Source organism: Cajanus cajan, chromosome 7 (genome assembly GCF_000230855.2).
Source record: "Cajanus cajan strain Asha chromosome 7, NIPB_CcT2T_4, whole genome shotgun sequence".
In the NCBI taxonomy this organism is placed as follows: Eukaryota; Viridiplantae; Streptophyta; class Magnoliopsida; order Fabales; family Fabaceae; genus Cajanus; species Cajanus cajan.
The window spans coordinates 2,210,629-2,230,564 of record NC_138523.1 but is presented as its reverse complement, the minus strand read 5'-3'; the positions used below and the strand labels follow the sequence as shown (position 1 = coordinate 2,230,564).

Sequence of the window (19,936 nt, the reverse complement as noted above, 5' to 3'; positions counted from 1 at the left end):
TCTCCTAATGAACACACAAACCTAACACTTAATGATTTTTAATCTTCTATAAATGATTTTTTTAAACAACTTAATTGGAATATATTCTAAATATATATCATGATTTAGGTATTTTTCTAAATCCCCACTATTTGATAGGAATCTCATTTATCTGGTTAATAATAACTAAGCCATAAGATTAATTATTCGAAGTTAAGGTACTATTCTCCTCCTCCATAGGTCCATAGGTGGTGTTCTATATTCACAAAGATAAAGTTGAATTCTTATCATATGTTTAAAGAGTCCAAATTATTAGTTACATGTATCACACTTTGTGGGTGAATAACAAAATGAATTAACGAGAATTAATTGAATTATTATATCCATCTATGTAAATAAAATAAAATAAAATTATAATTAATTGCTAATATTTATATATAAAATTAAACAATATTTATATATTCAAAAATTGTTCTGCACAAAATTGTTTTTAAATAATATATATATTTGTTTTAAATTGAAAAAAAAATATAAATACTGATATAAAAAATCAATTAGCTAGTAGAGAGAATTAAATTTTAAAAAAATACATTTATATTATTTAAATTAATGTTATATATTACCAATAAAAAATTGTATTATCAATTAATTAAAAATTAATATTCGAGTGATTTTAAGACAATTATTAAACTAAATTATCAAATTTATAATTTGATGAAGGTATAAAGTACTTACTCTAGAACTTTCATTGCAAGTCTATTTTTTTTTAACCATTAAACGTTTCAGCTTTGGTTTGTGGATGGAGAACGTTACGTTACATAAATATTATGCAAACGCAGTAAAGAGAAAGTACAAAGTTGTTATTATTTTGCAATTTGTTTATTTTCTAAAGCTCTTTACGTGTTCTGATTTTTCTTCTTATTTTATAAATAAATAAATGCATAAACAAAATCCGATGATGGGTTGTCACTTGGTTACGAGAAAAATTTTCCCTCATTTTTCTCGAGAAATAAAATTTCCATGTCTGACACTGAGATTCTATTCTTACAATTCCTTCTCACTTTAATTTTTCCCTTCTCATTGTTTGTTTCCAGTTCCACTGATCTCTCGATAGCCCCGTCGTGGAGAACTCGCTGACCCCATTCTTAGACTTGTTTCTCCAATCCGAAGTTTTGATCTTTTTCTAGATTTTGAAATTGGAACATGATTTTTGGTCAACTGGGTCAAATGGGTTTCTTCCAAATCTTCAAATTGTTCTAAATCCTTTCTGGGTTGAAATTTTGCTTTTTGTGTGTGTTTGTTTGTTCGTGTGTGTGGTTGTTGGTGGGAATGGATTCCAAGGATGTTAATGGTAACATCAAGGATAAACACAAACCTGTTGTGGCCTCTTTAGGTGGTGAGAAGGTTGAAGATCACGTCAACGGTGAAGATGATAGTGATTCCAATGCTTTGTTGCCTCCTCGGAGAGGTGGCATGTCCAGAAACTGTGACAAGACTCGCCGGAAAGTGCAGTGGAATGATAGGAACGGGAACAAGCTTGCTGAGGTGTTGGAATATGAGCCAAGGTACCCTTTTTTATTATTTCAATTTGGCAAATCTGGGTGAATTTAGGTTGGCTATTTGAGTTGTTCTGTTTTGTCTTGATTTGATTTCATTTTATGGTAACTTGTTTCCAAAATTTTGATTTGGAATTTTGAATGTTCGCTTTGTTATATCTGGAACATCTGTTATGCTAGTCTAGTTGACTAGCTCAGTTATATGTTGCTATAAGATGAGGAAAGAGTCAAAATGTTTTTGTTTTTCCTAATTTGTAGCATGTGGTGAGTTTTTGCTAAAATTATGTTGAGTAGGGTAGTGATGTAAATCTATGTAGTGGTTTGTGATGGTGAGGTGATATCTTTTGCACAAAATAAGCTAGTCTTCTGGAATGAGTTGATGAAGTCCGTGGAAAGTGGAAACATTGGGGTCTGTCCATCATCTTCATTTTCATTAGCCATGGCCATGGTTTGATCATTGGGATGTGTTTATGGTGACAATGTTTTGTTTGAAATTACCTGTATTTTATTTTAGAGGAGTATTTGGATCAACATAAGGTAATCAGGTTTCGAAGTCTGTGTCAGAAGGTGAAGTTGGAGTAGAAATGAGAAACTGATTATGTTTATAATATTCACGGAACTTGTGTGTGGTGGTGATTAGTGGCTGCTTTGTTTTGTTGTTTCTTTAGAGGTTCTTTGAACCAGTACATTCCTCTTAATTTAGACATTTGGGTCCCTTTTTTCCTTCTCATTTCACTGTTTTGTTGTTTGACTTTTGGACCTTCTTTCAGTGCTGAAAATTTCCAAGATATGAAATTGGAACTTGTTATTTTTTTTTATTCTCTTCTCTATCCTCAAAAGGAAAAGAACAAGTCAATTTGAACTAAATTAATTAATGGCTTTAACTTCTTATAACTTGGTCAATCCCAAAAATAAAAATTTCTAGTTTTAACTTGATATTTACTGTTTATTTTAAACAAAAAAATTATTCAACTTAATTCATGGGTGTACCGTGTGTTTGGATCTTTAGAACTATTGGTTACTCTTACAGGTTGGCCTGTGTACCATGTCATGGCTTAGATTTTATATCAAATCTTAGTTTGATCTGACCATATAATAAATTTTAAATTCTCCTACTTTCTACTGCTCAATTTACTTAGGCCTTACTGTAGAGTAGTTTATTTGTTAGGTATCTTTGTGTTAATCTGTAAATGGTTCTTTTGGATGGTGTCTTATTTGATAGATACCCAATAGGATTGGAATTTGGAGAGCACTTCAGGTATTTCATTGTGTCACACTCTTTTACTAACTATTCTTCATTATACCGCAGTATATTTTGCCCTCCATTAGGGGTAACACTCTCCTAGTAACTTACGAGCTTCTTATGTTTTTGACTTATGACAGTATTAAAAAAAATTGAAAACTCATTGTTTTTCTTGCCATTTATGCAAAGCGAAAAAGATTGAATAACATTAAGTTATTCAATTGAAGTTTAAATTAGAAAAAAGTTATTTTTTTAGACTTGCAAAATACTAGCTATTTTTATCGAAATCTGCAAGTGCTCCACTGGACTGGGTGTTGATCTTCACTCCTTGACATCGGTGGGGGCATCTGTGAAAAGGATTTTGGTGCTCAAGTGGAAAGTGATCTCACAAGTAGAATATGAATGAAATTGGGTTAAAACTTAAAAGTGATACGTGTATCCTTTATATTGATGAAATTATCCACAAGCAGGAATTTCTTTAATTTAAACAAGCTGTAATGGATAGATAATATGATAAGATGGGATACAGTTGTTACATGGGGTTACCAAGTAGATCCTGCGCTTATTATCATGTTGATCTGTTATAGTAGGGGAGAGTGGCGTGATTCTCACTATTCTATCTTCGTGCCTTGCAGTCTTGTAACTGCCTTTGAAAGGGTGATGGTTAGCTTAGCCACTGAGTGCGTGTGCTACTTGATCAGCAGCTAGACCTTAAGTCGGCTTGGCCGAGTTGGTCCTAGATTGGGTAGCAAACTAGCTAAGTGATTTTTGAATTTTAAACCCGCAGCTTTTAGGATTTGCATGGAATTTGATATGCCATAGCCCATCTTTCTCAATCGTATTCCTGATCTCTCCATGTGTTTGATCATACCCAAAAAGCATGTGGAGGCCTTTTAATCCTTTTATCACCCGAGCATTAACACTTGCAAAAACATTGTTGTTGACTGATGTAGATGATCTTTGGAGGGATAAATAAATGTGCACCCAACCTTTCAAGGACCAAAACTCCAGTTTGCTAAATTTTTAATTTATGATGATTTGTAATTCTTTTAATATGGAAAATGTCAATGTAAGTTGCTGGCAGCGATTAGGTTAATTTGAGAAATATTGCTGGAATGCCAATGCTCAATCCCGAATGTTCTCGCTATCGAATTGTCTCTTTAAAATATTGGAAATTGTGTGATAGACAACAAGTATGGATCGATTAAAGTTTTTCCAGGGGCAATGGGACAATATATTAGAAATTTAGAATAATCTGATTCTTTACCAACTTCCCACCTATGCATCACAATTTCTTTAGCAAAAGAGTTTTAACTACCTAAAATTTACTTATTATGTTTAATGACTCTTGAACATAAAGCATTTGCATTAATAGCACATATTGAAAAACATGAAACGCGTTTTCTTTTTTAGATAAGTACTATGAATCAATTTAATCAGTTTAGGGAAAAGGGGTGCTACTGAAATCACCACATGCGTAAGGTTTCTCTTGTATCTGTAATGCATTTTGCAATACAACTACATTGTAACAAAATGTAGGGATAAATAAGTTTTTAGTCCCTCAATTTTTTAAGAATTTGATTTTTAGTCCATTTTAAATTTTTTGCCAACTTTTAGTCCTCTATTAGTTTTCTGTCACATAAATTGGTTATTGAGATTAAGTGTTATTTGTTAAGTGATAATGTATATTAATAAATCATGACTAACTTGACTTTTGATACTCATATGATTGCTTAATAAATGTCAAATTATGAGACTTGTAAGTTTACTATTCATTTATGGTCACAGGGGTGAAAAGTTGTTTAAATAACATCTTTTATTTCCAAAAAAGAATGTTTGATCATGAGCAAATAGAAAAATTACACATCATATGATTTGATATCTACTAAATAGTTACATGAATATCAATAATCGAGTCAATTATGATTTATTAGCATACATCATCACTTAACAGATGAAACTTAATTCTAAGGACTAATTTATGGGATAAAAAACTAATGAAGGACTAAAAGTTGGCAAAAAATCTAAGAGGGACTAAAAATCAGATTCTTAAGAAGTTAAGGGAGTAAAAACTTATTTAAACCCAAAATGTAATTATGTATGAGAATCAGTCCTATGCGTGTTAATTATTGAGATTATACAAAAATTATTTCCCATTTGGTCTCCTATTGTGTCTGCAGTGATGTTAGTGACTCAGAAGATGAGGATTCAGATTCTTGCATCTGTACAATAATGTAGAAACCATCTTGATAATTGTCTCAAACTCTGCTGGATCAGGGAGGCATTATTGTGGCTTGCCAACCCTGATATTGACCAAAACATGACAACTCAGCAGGTTTGATCTTTGTTTTGAGGTGGGATCAACATTCCAACGCGCCAAGACAAGCAACTTCTCATGTCTACCAAGCAATGGATCCAGTTTAGCTTACTGGGTTTTGAGATGATTTCATAGATGGACTTTGGGGTGAGTTCTCGGACGTAGAACAAAATACACATGATAGCAATATGATTTGGGCAGTGATGATAGCATTCATGCTTAGCCACATCTACTGATACTGTAAAAGCTGTGCACTCAATTGCTTTAATCATCATCTTTCTAATTAAAGTGGAGACCCCTCTATTAAATATTTCCTTTTGTTTTCTAGTTCCTCAATATATGGAACAAATTCAAGTAATTATGCTGAAACATAGTCCTTTTGTACTGCTGGTATCTTTGCTGCAGAATAAGCGTTTATATTCAGTTCTACTTTTTATGTGAATCTACTCTTCATATTATGTTGTACAGACTCTCTAGACAAAAGTCTTATATCCTACTATGTTTCACTTGACCACAACTTTTTATAGAGATTTTTTATTTTTATCAGTCCAACTACTAGATCAGAAGCTATCACGAGGTACATCAAGTCTTAAAATTTTAGTAAAACTGAAAAATCAATTGATATTATATTAGATTACTTTCTTTTATTTTTTTTATTGTATGCTTTCAGAATGTATGTAAATGTCAATTTTTAGAGTAGATACTTACGTTGGTTATGTAAGGTGCATCTAAAATACATAGATACAAATAGATACAAATAGACAGAACCTCACTCCATTTCATTACAACATAACCATTGACAGCAAAATACAGGATAAGTATTACAAACAATTATTATTCAGTCATCCTAAATAGCTCATACCAACTTTTGCTAAAGGAATAAATGACAGAAGAATCAAGTTTGATGCATCCTCTTCTAAAATTGGTATCCTCAGATAGTGTTATTATTATAATTCACCTCATGATGTGATTCCTCACCAAGTAAAAATTAAACTATCAAGTCAATGGAATTAATATTTTTAACATTTTTATTCTCTGTCATGCCCAAGTGAACTGTAGTCATAGAGCATTAGGATTTGGAGAAACAAGCCAGTTGGAAAGACTAGCATCAACTGCAATTTCCGGCAATAGAGACTTGGAATGATGTATTATTGATTTTGACCTGAAAGGTGAGAAATTGAAGCTTGTTTCTGAGACCAAGGGCTTGCTTTTCCCTTGCCCTGGTGGAACATTCTTCTTCCTGCTCTGCTTATTACTTGATGTAACTTTCGCTTTGATTGCTTTCCACCGAGTGAGGTTCTCTACGATCTCATTACAGAATGCATAAACATGCCTCTGTTTTTTCCACTTAAATTTGATTTCAGCTCAGCATCTTTGGAAGCAAGTGGCAATTGATTCTTTTTTCCTTTTTCTGCCACTAAGGAATATATACTTTGATTGCATGCTTCAAACTCTTTATTGTCTTCACTGCCATCACTATCACTATCATCAAATTCATCATTGTCACCATATACATCAATATCAGATTCCTCGCATGTTATTTCATGCTCCTCATCACAGCCTTTTCTCTAGTTGTGTAGTATCTGTAATTAGGATATGTCATTGTCAAAGCTGCAGACCCTTCTGTTTTTCAATTGCGGTTGTCACTTTCTTCTTTCTCATTATTATCCAAAATCTGATAAGCAGTGAGGTTTGACTCATATATCTCTACATTCAAATTAAACCTTACTTTCTTGCTGTATTTGCCAATAGCCTGCTCCTTATGTTTATCTCTACATCAATTAAGGGTACTTCCATATACACATGAAATATTAAGGGTATGTTTGAATAAACTTCTCTATAAACACTACTGGGAGACAAAAATTATGAAGAAAATTAAAATAAATTTTTCTATAAATTAAAATTAATTTATGTATAAGTTTATTTGTAATTTTTTATGGAAAAACTTTATAAGAGAACTTCTACAAATTATCTTATGCATGAAATAATTTTAGTATATGATGAAACATATTTCATTTCTCTTTCTTATTTTGTTCTCTTAGAAGTGTTTCCGGAAAAGTTTATCAAAAGAAACTCTAAGAGAAAGAGAGTAAGATAAGTGCTAACTACCTGAACTCAGAAAATGGGAAATGAGGTTGTCTGTGATGGCATGATTTACAATGGGAGCGGAGTGTAGAGCATCACAGTTTCCTTGTTTCAGCAAGATGAAAGAACCACAGTTGTATAAACTGATAAACTAACTGGAATGTGAACAGCATTGTTCTAGAATGGTACAAAAATAAGAACAAAAGCACGGAAAACCAATGATACAATGATAAACTTGAAGATTTGGTGTGGGGTTTACTCGGTCAGCAGCTATAACTTTGTAGAGTCTCTTTTGGGCGCTTTCTTTTATTGGATAAATCAAAACAAGCCTGAAAGCATCCCATTCTAGAGCATCCTAATGAAAGAGAAGGAAGCTAGGGAATGTAGACTAGATTATATAGAAGAACATTAACCAATGCTTTAGATATTGATTAAAGAATTAAAATGAGAAGATTTTGAGAAAATATTCTATACATCATTAGTGTGAACACTTATATACTATTATCTAATCACAAATTGTTATGTATAGTAATTTTATTATTTTTATAATAATCAATTTAAAAGTTGAATCAATCATAATTTCTGATCGGTTAATTACATTAAATTATACCGACAGTTAATGAAAATTAAACTGAGTCTGAATAAAAGAATATATTATTAACATGCCATAATTTCTAATACAATGGCCTAGTAATTTTAAGTATTTTTTATTCATTAATTCCTTAATCAGTATCGGAAAGACACTGATAATGGAAACAATTATATATGATGACAATTGACACATAAGGAAGAAACCTCAATTATTAGCATTGCCATGCAGTGACAATAACAGTGTGATATATATGGCTTGTGACAAATTTAAAAGCCGTTTGGCACTATTGAGTTTCGAAAATGATCACGTTAGGCACGCAATGATGAATGAGAGACAAGAAGGGCGCATTGAGTATCTTAATCTTGTAATAGTTGGGACAAGCACATGTGCTTATTTCTAATAATGATTGTGAGCTATATATATCATTTGTAGTATTTATATTAGTTATTTATATTTAATTGAGTTTAATAAAAGTGATCTAATTTTAGTGAGCCTTTAGACTGTCAACAAGAAAAAAATGATATGGGTTCAAATAAGTGAAAATTAGATTTGGCCTGTTAGGGATTAATGGGAACCTTAATAGGTTTAAAATCGTAAAGATGGTCATGGTCCCCGATATGCCAAATCAGAAACACACGTTTCTCTGTCTCCCCATTAGGAGAGTAACATCAAGTCCCATCAAGGAATTCAGTGATTTGACTAAGGAAGATCATTGTACCAAAAGACTATTCCGCTGTAACCTTTTGATCAACGTCAATGGATACAGGTACGTGTTATTAACATTAACTCTGTAATCTGAGACAACGGTTCTTAATTTTTGATTAATGGAAAATTTCTATTTGGCTTAAGAAATTTTTATCCCAACAGTGCTTTCTTTGGTAATAAGGATGGATGTGGGAATAACTAGAAAGAGTAGTGTTCTGGTATGCCTAAAAAAGTTCCACATCGCTTAGGAGTCGAGGTTAAAGGTAGTTTATAAACACCTTTCCTCCTTAACCCACCGAGGCGCTTTTTAAAGGACAAAATCGTGACGACCCAACGAGTGCCAAAGTAGACAATACCTCGAATGCGGTGACCCTAATGACGATTACTTATTTATTGTAGGAACAAGTAGATAAAAGAGAAATTGAAAGGAAGGTTAATTTTTATTATTAGATTATATTTAATTGAATTAAAAAAAATTAAAAAATGTTATAAATTAATTTACATATATATATATATCCTTATAATTATATTTATTATTTTAGTAATTTTTAATTAAATAAATTCATATAATCGATTAAATAGTGATCATATTTGATTATATGGATTACCAAAAATATTAAAATATATTTGAGAATTCACATAATACTCGATACATAATCAATTATATGAATCTAGAAAGTCAATATAATTTAAAATTTAAATTTCATAATTAATTATGATTGTTAATAGTCACATCATGATATAGATCATTGATAGTTGTGTCTATAAAGATACAAAAAAAAAAATTCACATTTTCCTTTTAGTCCACTCATTTTAGCATATATTAAAAAGTTGAGACTCACTAATTTCATACTCTCTCTTCTCTTCTAATAACCTACACCAAACACAAAATATCTCATCTCTTTCATTCTCTTCCCCTACCCTCCTTCCCCTTGTTCACAATTGATCTACGCCAATCAAATTGATAGAGTTGCTTTTAGAGTAACAAATAGGATTTGTTTATAAATCTCATGTATGAATTAAATCGGATTGTTTTGTCATTAGCTTCTACACTTGGTGTCTGAATTAAATTGGAATTTGTTTTGTTCAGTCTAATAATTTCTGTGTGAGTGTGATAAATAAAGTTCCTACAAGTGCGAAGCATTATTGGACATGAATACAAACTTAATAATAGATTTTGCAAATCAAGATATTTGTTTTAGTGACACATCCCATATAAGAGACATTTTTTTTATTAGTAGAGCTTAAGGGTTTAAAATTTAAGATTTTTTTATTAATAGAAATTACAATTATAATAATAATTATAAAAAAAAGTTAAATCTAAAACTTTGCGGATATTATCTTAACTCTCACTACTATATCCTTATGGATTCAAAAGAAGTGTTATATATAATACAACAAACCAAAGTACACACTCTAACTCTACATCCTTTATTTTTTGCAAACACCGACTTAAACATTGAAATTTTTGTAAGTACCATATTAGTGTTTAACTTCCAGAAGATCATCAAATGTTTTTAATTCTTCACCTTAAATTAGTGTTGAACACTAATTAAATGCTTACGAACTTGAAGACAGGTATTAGTTTAGGATATTCCATACAACTAATATTATTTTCTCTAATTTTTTTTTTCTTTATAACTTTAGACTAATTAAATTTATTTCCATCGGCCATTAATTTGTTAATGGGAGTTTAATGAAATGTCATATTTATTTGTTTTGGTAAAAATGTAAAGGGGCATCTAAATATTAAACAATTTAGTGTCGTTTCAAAAGAAAACACTGGTAAACCCATGGGGTTTGTCAAATGAAACAAGATATATATAAATTAAGTTTCTATATTACATCTCTTTAAGACCGATAAAACAAAATTAAGTTCTCTGTAGCCCATGACATGGATCAAAGTATCATCTTCTCTTCAAGGGAAAAAGAACTCAATCGTAAAGAACCCATTACGAATGATATTTTCAATTCAAGCATGATTAACCTTATCCGTTGTTGTTTTCTAAAAAAAAAGGGAAAAAAGAACAATACATATCCATTGTACATCCACCAATGCCAACGTGATATCATGAGTCAAATTGACAATGCCATCTATTTTCTCAAACTAACTACCTCTCTCTAAACTAACACAGAAGATGATGACAAGTTGACAACACATACAAATAAACACAATAGAAAAAATTAAGGTGTAAAAACCATCGTGCAATTTAGTTATGCTAATTAATTTATGTATGCTTGCTTTATCACAACAAAAGAAAAATGCTTCCTAAAAAATCGCATTCAAATGCACGAGTCTTCTATTTTGGATTGTAGACCAACTTTTGTTTGTTTCTCGTATTCTTCGCTGATGCCAACGTGGGCAAACCCACAATCACTCATCTCTTTCTCTCTCCCCCACGAACCATCCATGCACAAAAGTGCTGTCATTAACTTAACGTAAACCAACACCATACCCTTAATATTCATGCACTCTCTCTCTTATCCCCTTTTTTAAAGACAAAAACACCACTTTCTTTCTCCCCACCCATTTGTTAAAAAAATATATTGCCATTTTGTGGTCCCCGGCACCATTCACCGTTGGTTTCTGACCCACCTTCCATCTTCTCCACCTTATGGGTCAGCAAACCCGCCGGGAGTGCTATTCCGGCCCCTTACCTTCCACGGCGCAAAACCGTAAAGATTACAACCCGAATTATTGTCATCATCATCGTTGTCACCATCGTCATTCTGAACCACAGCGCTTCTTTGAGTTTGTCGGCAAGGACGAGACTAATGACCTGGTCTCGCCCTTCGAGAAACTCAAGAAGCTAAGTGAGGATGACATTAGGGAATGTGCCTATGAAATATTTTTTGTGGCGTGCCGGTCGTCCCCTGGATTTGGAGGACGACTGGCACACTCGTTCTCCTGGAATAGTCAGGAGAACGAGTCGAAGCCGAGCCAGGTGGTGATGTCGCCAATAAGTAAGGTGAAGCGGGCTCTAGGGTTGAAGATGTTGAAGAGGTCACCGTCGAGGAGAATGGTGTCTGGTGGCAGCCCGTCGTCGCCGCCGGTGAACGGAAGCAGCCCTTTCCATAACACCGCGCCACCGTTGAGGCCGCGGCGGCCGATGACTTCTGCGGAGATCATGAGACAGCAAATGAGAGTCCCTGAGCACAACGATAATCGCCTGAGGAAAACCATCATAAGGACCCTCGTTGGCCAAGTATGTGAACACATGCATGCTCCATGCACAATATATTTTTATTTTATTAACTTTTATTTTTAGTTTTTAAATAAGTTTTATTTGATTTTAGTCCTTAAAATTTTCTTCACTAATATAAAAAATTGACATCAAGGACCAAGATGTTAACAAGAGAAAAAATTCAAACACTAAAAAATGAAAATCGACAAAAATTTAGAAATTAAAAATAATAAAACAATCGTTCACTAAAAACAAAAATTGACAAAAAATTTAAAGATTAAAAACATATATAATCTTATATTTTTATTATTAAAAAATTACAAAAATAATAATAAAATTCAAACATAAAATTTTGTGTTTTTGTCATTAGTTCGAACTTAATAGTTTCTACATGTTGTAATATGCTGGTAATTTAGTAGTTATTATTTCTGAAATTGTTTTGGTTATGGTTTTCTATTTTCTGTTAAAATTATGTGATGACTTTGGAAGTTAAGCACTCAGCATGATTGAAGGTGAGTTATATCAATTAATTAGGATCTAACATTCTTGGATTAGGTTTTTTCATAGGAATGGATTACATGGACATTCACTTATTTTAAGATGTTCGTAAAAGAATACATCTGTTGTTTTTTTTTTTTTTTATATAAAAAAATCTTTATTAAATTCAGTTTCACCACCGTTAATTATATGGTTTGATCTGTTTGCAATCCTGAATTTTTACACTCCAGTTCTAGTACTCACGTTACACTCTTTTTTAATGTTTTTCTTTTTCATTTCTATCGTACCATTGCCACATCCCTATTTCTTTATTTTTCCTAAAGTAAACTTATCATTATGATTTCGGTGATTTGTTTTTGTTATATTATCATATTTTTTTTAATGTATTTGTTAGTTCATCATTAATATTACTCTTTGTGTTTTTTTATCCGTCAAATTTTTACTAAAATTTTATTTTTACTGGTATGTCATTTTTAAATTTCAAGACAACATTAATAGTTATATTATCAATTATATCTTTATATCTTATTTAATTTTTGATTAATTTATACATGACAACTAATATATATTTATTTGAAGTAAAAATAAAAGAAAGTATAATAAAAAAATATTAAAATCATTTTATGAAAAATAGAAAAATTTATTATATTTTTTGATTTATATAAAATAACATTAAATGACTATTATAAAGAAACAAAGATAGTAATATATATCATTCAAGCTTTACAACATCTCGAAGGGCAATTTTCCATTTCATGTATATTTAATCACAGATGTAATTTTATTTAGATGAGGGAAAAAGGTTATATCCAGTGTTTTAAAACCCGGACCGACCCGGCCGGTCGGACCGGTTGGACCGGGAACCGGTGGTCCAGCCGGTTCGAATCTGAAGTTAGATCGGTTATGCAGTCGACTCGTTTCAAACCGGATTGAACCGGTCAATCTTCCGGTTCAACCGGTGAACCGATGGGTCAAACCGGTTCAACCACTTTTTTTCTTACTTTTTTTTAAATTTTTTAAGGGACCATAAATCACAAAAATAATAATGAAAATTGAATCTCTTAATGAAAAAGCAAGGAGTCGTATTAAATATAATAATGACTACTTATTCTAATATATTTGTTTGCAATATATACAACTTAAATAACTTTTATAGTATATTATTAATTTTAAATTATATATTTAATAATGTAATATCTATGTAAATATTACATATATTATTTTGTAATATTAATTGCAAGCATATTATATATGTACATATTATTTATATTTTTAATTTGTATTAATATATCGTTTAACATGTAATTTTTTATGTATTTTTTTATAAAATAAAAATAAAAATTTTTAAATAAGATAGAAAAATTGAAATTTAAAATAAGATATGAATTTATTAAAATTTATAAGTATAAAATATATTTAATATAAATATTTTTTTAATAAAAATCGAGTCATGCGGTTCAACTAGTGACCCACCGGTTCAACCTTTGACTCACTGACCCAGTACCTTAACCGGTTCGATGACCGGTCCAGTTTTAAAAACTATGGTTATATCTATATATCTGATTCTCTGTGCTGTGTGTCACTATTAAACATATTATTAATCAGGATGACACAGTCAAATCAAATAATTAACTAGATTTGTGAAACTAAATACCCTTTTTAAATATATTGAAAATAATATGAAAATATCAATTTACTTTGAAACCTGACAGATAATTAAAAAATTATTTACTAGTTTGAAACTTGCTCTCATGTTGATCTGCTTGAAAATATTCATTCAAAACCTTATTTTGCAGCAAAGCATTATACTATATTATTTACTTGATCTTCAAGGAACAAATCGGAGATATAGCAAACAGCAATTAATAGAATATACAAACAATGGAACTGCTGACATTTGAACTTTTTGTAGGATAGATTATGCTGTGTCTATAAACATGTAAAGCACTTACTGTTGATCTAACTAAATATTTCAAAATGATTTCAACATTGCAGGCAGGAAGAAGAGCAGAAACTATCATTCTACCTTTAGAACTTCTGAGGCACCTAAAACCCCAAGAATTCAGTGATTCCAATGAGTACCACATGTGGCAAAAGAGGCAGCTCAGAGTCCTTGAAGCAGGGCTCCTCACACACCCTTCAATCCCTTTGGAAAAGACCAGCACCTTTGCCATGCGCCTTAGGGACATCATACGTGTTAGTGAGTCAAGAGCTATAGACACTGGCAAAAACTCTGACACTTTGAGAACCCTTTCCAACTCGGTGGTTTCCTTGGCATGGAGAAGTTCCAATGGTACCCCCACTGATGTTTGCCACTGGGCTGATGGATTCCCTTTGAACATTCACCTCTATACTTCTCTCCTTCAAGCCATTTTTGACAATAGGGATGACACATTAGTTCTTGATGAAGTTGATGAGCTGCTTGAGCTGATAAAGAAGACATGGTCCATATTGGGGATCACTAGGGCTATTCACAATTTGTGCTTCACTTGGGTGTTGTTTCAACAGTATGTGGCAACTGGGCAGATAGAACCTGACCTTCTGTGTGCCTCACATGTCATGTTGACTGAGGTGGCCAATGATGCTAGGAGAGAAAGGGATTCATTCTATGTGAAACTGTTGACATCAGTGCTGAGTTCAATGCAGGGTTGGGCTGAGAGGAGACTTGTTGATTATCATGAGCATTTCCAGAGAGGGAACATTGGCCAAATTGAAAGTGTTCTTCCTGTGGTGTTGTCAGTCTCACAGATTTTAGGTGAAGATCTCGTAATATCTGATGATGGGGAAGGGGGAGAGAAAGGAGATATAACCATAGTGGACTCATCTGGGGATAGGGTCGACTATTATATTAGATCTACCATAAAAAATGCATTTGACAAGGTTTGTTCTAAACTTATCTTCTCCTTACTCCTTAGTATTTTAAACTAGTGTATATATAATCATTATGTGTTCATCTTTTTCATGAATGCAGGTAATTGAGGCACTGAATGCCAAGGCTGGTGAATTGGAAATAAAGGGTGAATTCAGTGAATTTCTGCTTCATTTAGCTCAGGAGACAGAAGATTTGGCAATGAAGGAAAGGGAGAATTTTACTCCAACGCTAAAGAAATGGCACCCAGCAGCAGGTGCAATTGCAGCAATGATGTTGCACAGCTGCTATGGGCATGTACTGAGGCAATATTTAGGTGATGTGACCTCACTCAGTCGTGAGACAGTTGAGGTGTTGCAAAGGGCTGAAAAGGTGGAAAAGGTTTTGCTCCAAATGGTGGTTGAGGACTGTGATGGTGATGGTGAGAATATTGGCCAATCAGTTATGAGAGAGATGGTTCCCTATGAAGTTGATTCAATCATATTGAACTTCCTGAGAAAATGGATAAATGAATCACTGTCCAATGGAAAAGAGTTTTTGCAAAGAGCAAAAGAAACTGAAGTAAGTTTTGGCTCAATGGTCCTCTTTCCATCAAAATAGATTGAAATGAAGGGCACAATTAAGACCATTTGTTTAGATCAGATTTGTTGTTTTCGATAAAACTGAGTATGAATTTCTAATTTCCTCTGTCTTTCACTGCAGACATGGAATCCAAAGTCCAAATCAGAGCCATATGCACAATCAGCCGCAGAGCTGGTGAAATTTGCCAGGACAACTGTAGAGCAATTCTTTCAAATTCCAATAGGAATAACTGAAGATACAGTTCAAGAACTTGCTGATGCATTGGAAAGTCTCTTCCAGGACTACGTGATATTTGTTGCAGCATGTGGTAAGCATTTTGATATTACTTTGTGCAACTTGATCATGTGTTTGCACATGGAATTGAGAAATTCTGCATGACTAGAGTACTTACTACATATAGGCAGTTAGGTACAACCAATCAAAAGTTTTAAGATAACGCTAACAGAACTTGAGCACACACTTCAGCAGGAACTTTGTAATAAACTTGATGCATCTTTAGCATTTGATTACTTCATCGATGCATGAATTGCAATTTACCTATACAAAAGGTTACAACTCCATTCTGTTTCAGGTACAAAGCAGAGCTATATGCCCTCACTTCCCCCTTTGACAAGATGCAACCGTGACTCAAAATTGATCAAGCTGTGGAAGAAAGCTAGCCCTTGTGGCTCTAATCTCTCAGAGCTAGATCACATACATGAAGGTCATCATCCAAAGCCATCAACCAGCCGTGGCACGCAGCGCCTCTACATCCGTCTCAACACCTTACACCACCTCCTCACTCACATCAACACCATTGAGAAAACACTCTCTCATACCCCTGGTGTAATGGCTTCTTCAAACCGCAAACTCACTGGTCCCTACTTTGAAACACTTAATTCCTCCATCCCAGCAGCATGTCAACATGTCTCAGAAGTAGCAGCATACCGCCTCATATTCCTTGACTCCAATTCAGTCTTCTATGGCAGCCTCTACTTTGGCGATGTAGCCAACGCGCGCATTAGACCGGCACTGAGGATCCTCAAGCAAAACATCACACTGATGACTACACTTGTGGCAGATAGAGCACAAGCACTTGCAATGAAAGAAGTGATGAAGGCCTCCTTTGATGCATTCCTCATGGTTTTGCTTGCAGGGGGAAACTCAAGGGTGTTCAACAGGTCTGAACATGCGATGATCCAAGAGGATTTTGAGAGCTTGAACCGGGTTTTCTGCACTTGTGGGGAGGGACTAATAGCAGAAGACTTGGTGCAAAGAGAGGCTGCAGTGGTGGAAGGTATCATTGCCTTGATGGGGCAATACACCGAACAGTTGATGGACGATTTCAGCACTGCCACATGTGAAACGAGTGGAATTGGAGTCATGGGAAATGGGAACAAGTTGCCTGTGCCACCTACCACAGGAAGGTGGAACAGGTCAGATCCTAACACAATATTGAGGATTCTGTGCCATAGAAATGACAGAGCTGCAAATCATTTCTTGAAGAGGACATTCCAATTAGCAAAGAGAAGGTGAAGCCAAAAAAATTGTATCTCTTGCTGAAGTTTTAGCACAGAGATCCCTTGGCAATGATGTAAATTGTTGCTCTACAATTCTTGCCTAGTGAGAAGGAGGGAGCAGGTTGTATATTTGAAAGCACACAAAGTGGTTGCCAAATGGAGAAAATATGCTTAGGCATTGAAACATACATACAAGACTAATGCAGAATATGTGCTGATTTGTATTATAAGTTCCCTAAGATATTCTTTAATTGTTTTTTTTTGGGAGATAAAAGAGAGAAGGGAAAAAATGGAAGTTTCTTAGCTTAGTTTGTTTATGTTGCATATATATAGTCTAAGAGTAGCTTGTAGCAGGGATATGCTACCAGCAGTTATGCTACAATTAGTCTACACTACAAAACGAACTAGTAGGCCTACACACAATGCTGAGAATTTCAGTTTGTAATTAATCAATTAGTTGGAAGGAAAATGTATTTTCGTTTCTAATTTTAGTGTCAACTAAAAGGACTTCTTGCAATTAGGGCACTAATCAAAATGGGGTTCTAGAAGTTAATAACCAACATAACAAAATTACTGTAACAATGTTTTTCAAACATCATACGAAAAGCTTTTACCAAAAAGAAGTTACCACAATAAGTTGCATTGCAAATAACTAAATATGGGTACGTGTTAGGTAAACAAGTGAAATATTTAAATTTTGTTTGATGAAAATGTATTTTAAAACATTATTTTATCACTTAATATTTTAGTTTTAGATGAAATCCTTTGGTGCAAGATGTGAAATTATTCTAGTGGACTTCTACTTACCATTGGTTCCAAAAGTAAAGTTATGGTTTAAATTATACAATATTAAATTTTGATTAATTATTAAGTTGATAGTAGTACATGATGTGAAGATTCTTAATATAGTAGTAGTTCTTGTTTAAGAGTTTTGAGAGTGTCATCCTTTATCTATCATTTTATGTATAAAAGAAATTATTATGATAAATTTTTAATGATATTTAAATTTGTTGTGCATGGGAAGTTATCACACACGATTTGGGCCCAACTCTCAAGATTTTTATACCATTTAAAAGACTTCTCTACTAATGAAACAATCGTATGTATATAAATTTATATTCATCATCTTATTTGAATGATGTGAGACTTTGTTTCCATCCTAATAAAATTGAACCCAACAAAGTTGAACACCAATAATAATAATTTAACATTTAATCCCTTTCATACATTATATTTCTTTGTAAAGATTTTATATCTTTTGACGTAAGTTTTAGTGTTTATTAAGTTTTTTTTTCTTCTTCTAAATATAAGTTTTAATATAGTAATATTCTATAGTGACATGCCATCTATTAACAGCTTAAGCAATGTCATATTCACCCACACGTAAGGATCTAACTCTAATGTTATAACCAAACAACAAATCACACTTAATTTTCACTAAAGATTCTCGTGCAACACTTCATACATGATGCATCATATTTACATTCAGTTACTTTGGAATTTAATATTACTATACATGAGATGGACTACATATAAATGCATCTACATACATGACAAAAAAAAAATGTCATGACATGATACCATCTGAATCATACATAACAAAGTCTGTTGTTATCAAGTAATTGTGCATCATCTTTTTACATCACCAAGTGAGTATAATATCTCGAGTCATACCTTCACACAAAATCTTGTGCATCATCTTTTTTTATAATATCTTTACACAATTCTAAACTACCCCAACCTTTTATCCAGTTGGAATGAGTTTAGTCGAATTCAACCCAAATCAACCCAATAACAATTCTAATCTCAAAAATCTGGTATTTATATATATATAAAAAAAATACATTTTTGGGTGATGCTGAACGAGTGGCAGTGCATGGTTTAGAATGATAAGAAACCACATTCAAATCCTTGATTGAGGTTGATTTTGAGTAACAAAATAAAAATCTTTTGGACAGTGCTCTAATACTGATTAAAAAAAATGCTACAAATAATAATTAAGAGGATATTATGATTGTAACAAATTCTTTTGAATTGTGACAAGAGTCGGAAATAACATCACCCCTGTAAGGAAATGCTATGAATTTCATTCCCTGTAAATAGTAGCAGCAATGTTTGTATATATACTGCTTCATAAATCAGTAATAAATCAACGCTTCTTTTTATAGATAACATTATTAGCTGAGGAAAATAGGATCAAATTATGACATGATCAAATGATCATTTACAAAAGTAAAACAGAAAAGAAAACGGGGAAAAACATGAATTTGAATAAGAACACAAATAAAGGTTGACTGGTTGATCCTGATAAATAAAACATAATGCAAATAGTAAATGATGATTTAAAAAAAAAAAAAAATAAAAATAAAAAAAAAAAAAAAAAAAAAACTGGCAGAGAGCATATCACACACAATTAACCAAGAATTGAGACAAAGCCTGTGATGAACTGGGTATACTACATGGGTTAGAGAAGAATTGTGTACATACTTTGGCTTTTCCAATGCAAGAGAGTTTCAATGTCAAAAAAACAATATAAGATCCAATAATTTTAAAGGAAATCAAAACATATACATCCAATGGGTAAAAGAAAAAAGAATAGTTAATAGAGATAAGGACGTGAATTTAAAATCTGAATTTGAGGAAAAAGTGCCAAGACTAGTTGTAAATTCTAATCAATTGCCTACTAATTATAAATATTTGTGCAACCTAAACAAAGTATAATGTTCTTTATACAATGGTTTATTTAAAGAACATTGTTAGCAAAGGAAAATAGGATTAAATAATCCAAATAATATTCGAATGAGTTTGCATTAGTACTAAAAAAGT

The 19,936-nt window shown here is 32.5% G+C and overlaps 2 protein-coding genes across 3 annotated transcripts; both read left to right on the top strand.

The window, feature by feature from the left end:
- The first annotated feature begins 864 nt into the window (after positions 1-864).
- Positions 865-5,641, top strand: LOC109808052 (uncharacterized). 2 transcript variants are annotated; one of them, XM_020370867.3, is made up of 2 exons: positions 865-1,544; positions 5,056-5,641. In XM_020370867.3, the coding sequence occupies exons 1-2, from the start codon at positions 1,309-1,311 to the stop codon at positions 5,117-5,119; spliced, it is 300 nt and encodes a 99-aa protein (XP_020226456.1). In that variant the 5' UTR covers positions 865-1,308; the 3' UTR covers positions 5,120-5,641. The 2 variants fall into 2 exon arrangements, with proteins under 2 accessions (XP_020226456.1, XP_020226457.1); XM_020370868.3 differs by having other exon boundaries at positions 897-1,544; positions 4,959-5,641.
- Positions 5,642-10,926: 5,285 nt separating this feature from the next.
- Positions 10,927-17,596, top strand: LOC109807675 (protein unc-13 homolog). The gene is made up of 5 exons (XM_020370252.3): positions 10,927-11,683; positions 14,156-15,040; positions 15,132-15,590; positions 15,732-15,918; positions 16,183-17,596. Exons 1-5 carry the CDS (start codon positions 11,093-11,095, stop codon positions 17,124-17,126), a joined length of 3,066 nt encoding a protein of 1,021 aa, XP_020225841.2. The 5' UTR covers positions 10,927-11,092; the 3' UTR covers positions 17,127-17,596.
- Positions 17,597-19,936: the final 2,340 nt, after the last annotated feature.

Coding starts and splice junctions, on each gene's coding strand:
- LOC109807675 (XM_020370252.3), top strand. CDS start 11,093: ATGGGTCAGCAAACCCGCCGGGAGTGCTATTCCGGCCCCTTACCTTCC. Junction 11,684..14,155: donor TAAGGACCCTCGTTGGCCAA/GTATGTGAACAC, acceptor TCAACATTGCAG/GCAGGAAGAAGAGCAGAAAC. Junction 15,041..15,131: donor TAAAAAATGCATTTGACAAG/GTTTGTTCTAAA, acceptor TCATGAATGCAG/GTAATTGAGGCACTGAATGC.
- LOC109808052 (XM_020370867.3), top strand. CDS start 1,309: ATGGATTCCAAGGATGTTAATGGTAACATCAAGGATAAACACAAACCT. Junction 1,545..5,055: donor GTGTTGGAATATGAGCCAAG/GTACCCTTTTTT, acceptor CTGCTGGATCAG/GGAGGCATTATTGTGGCTTG.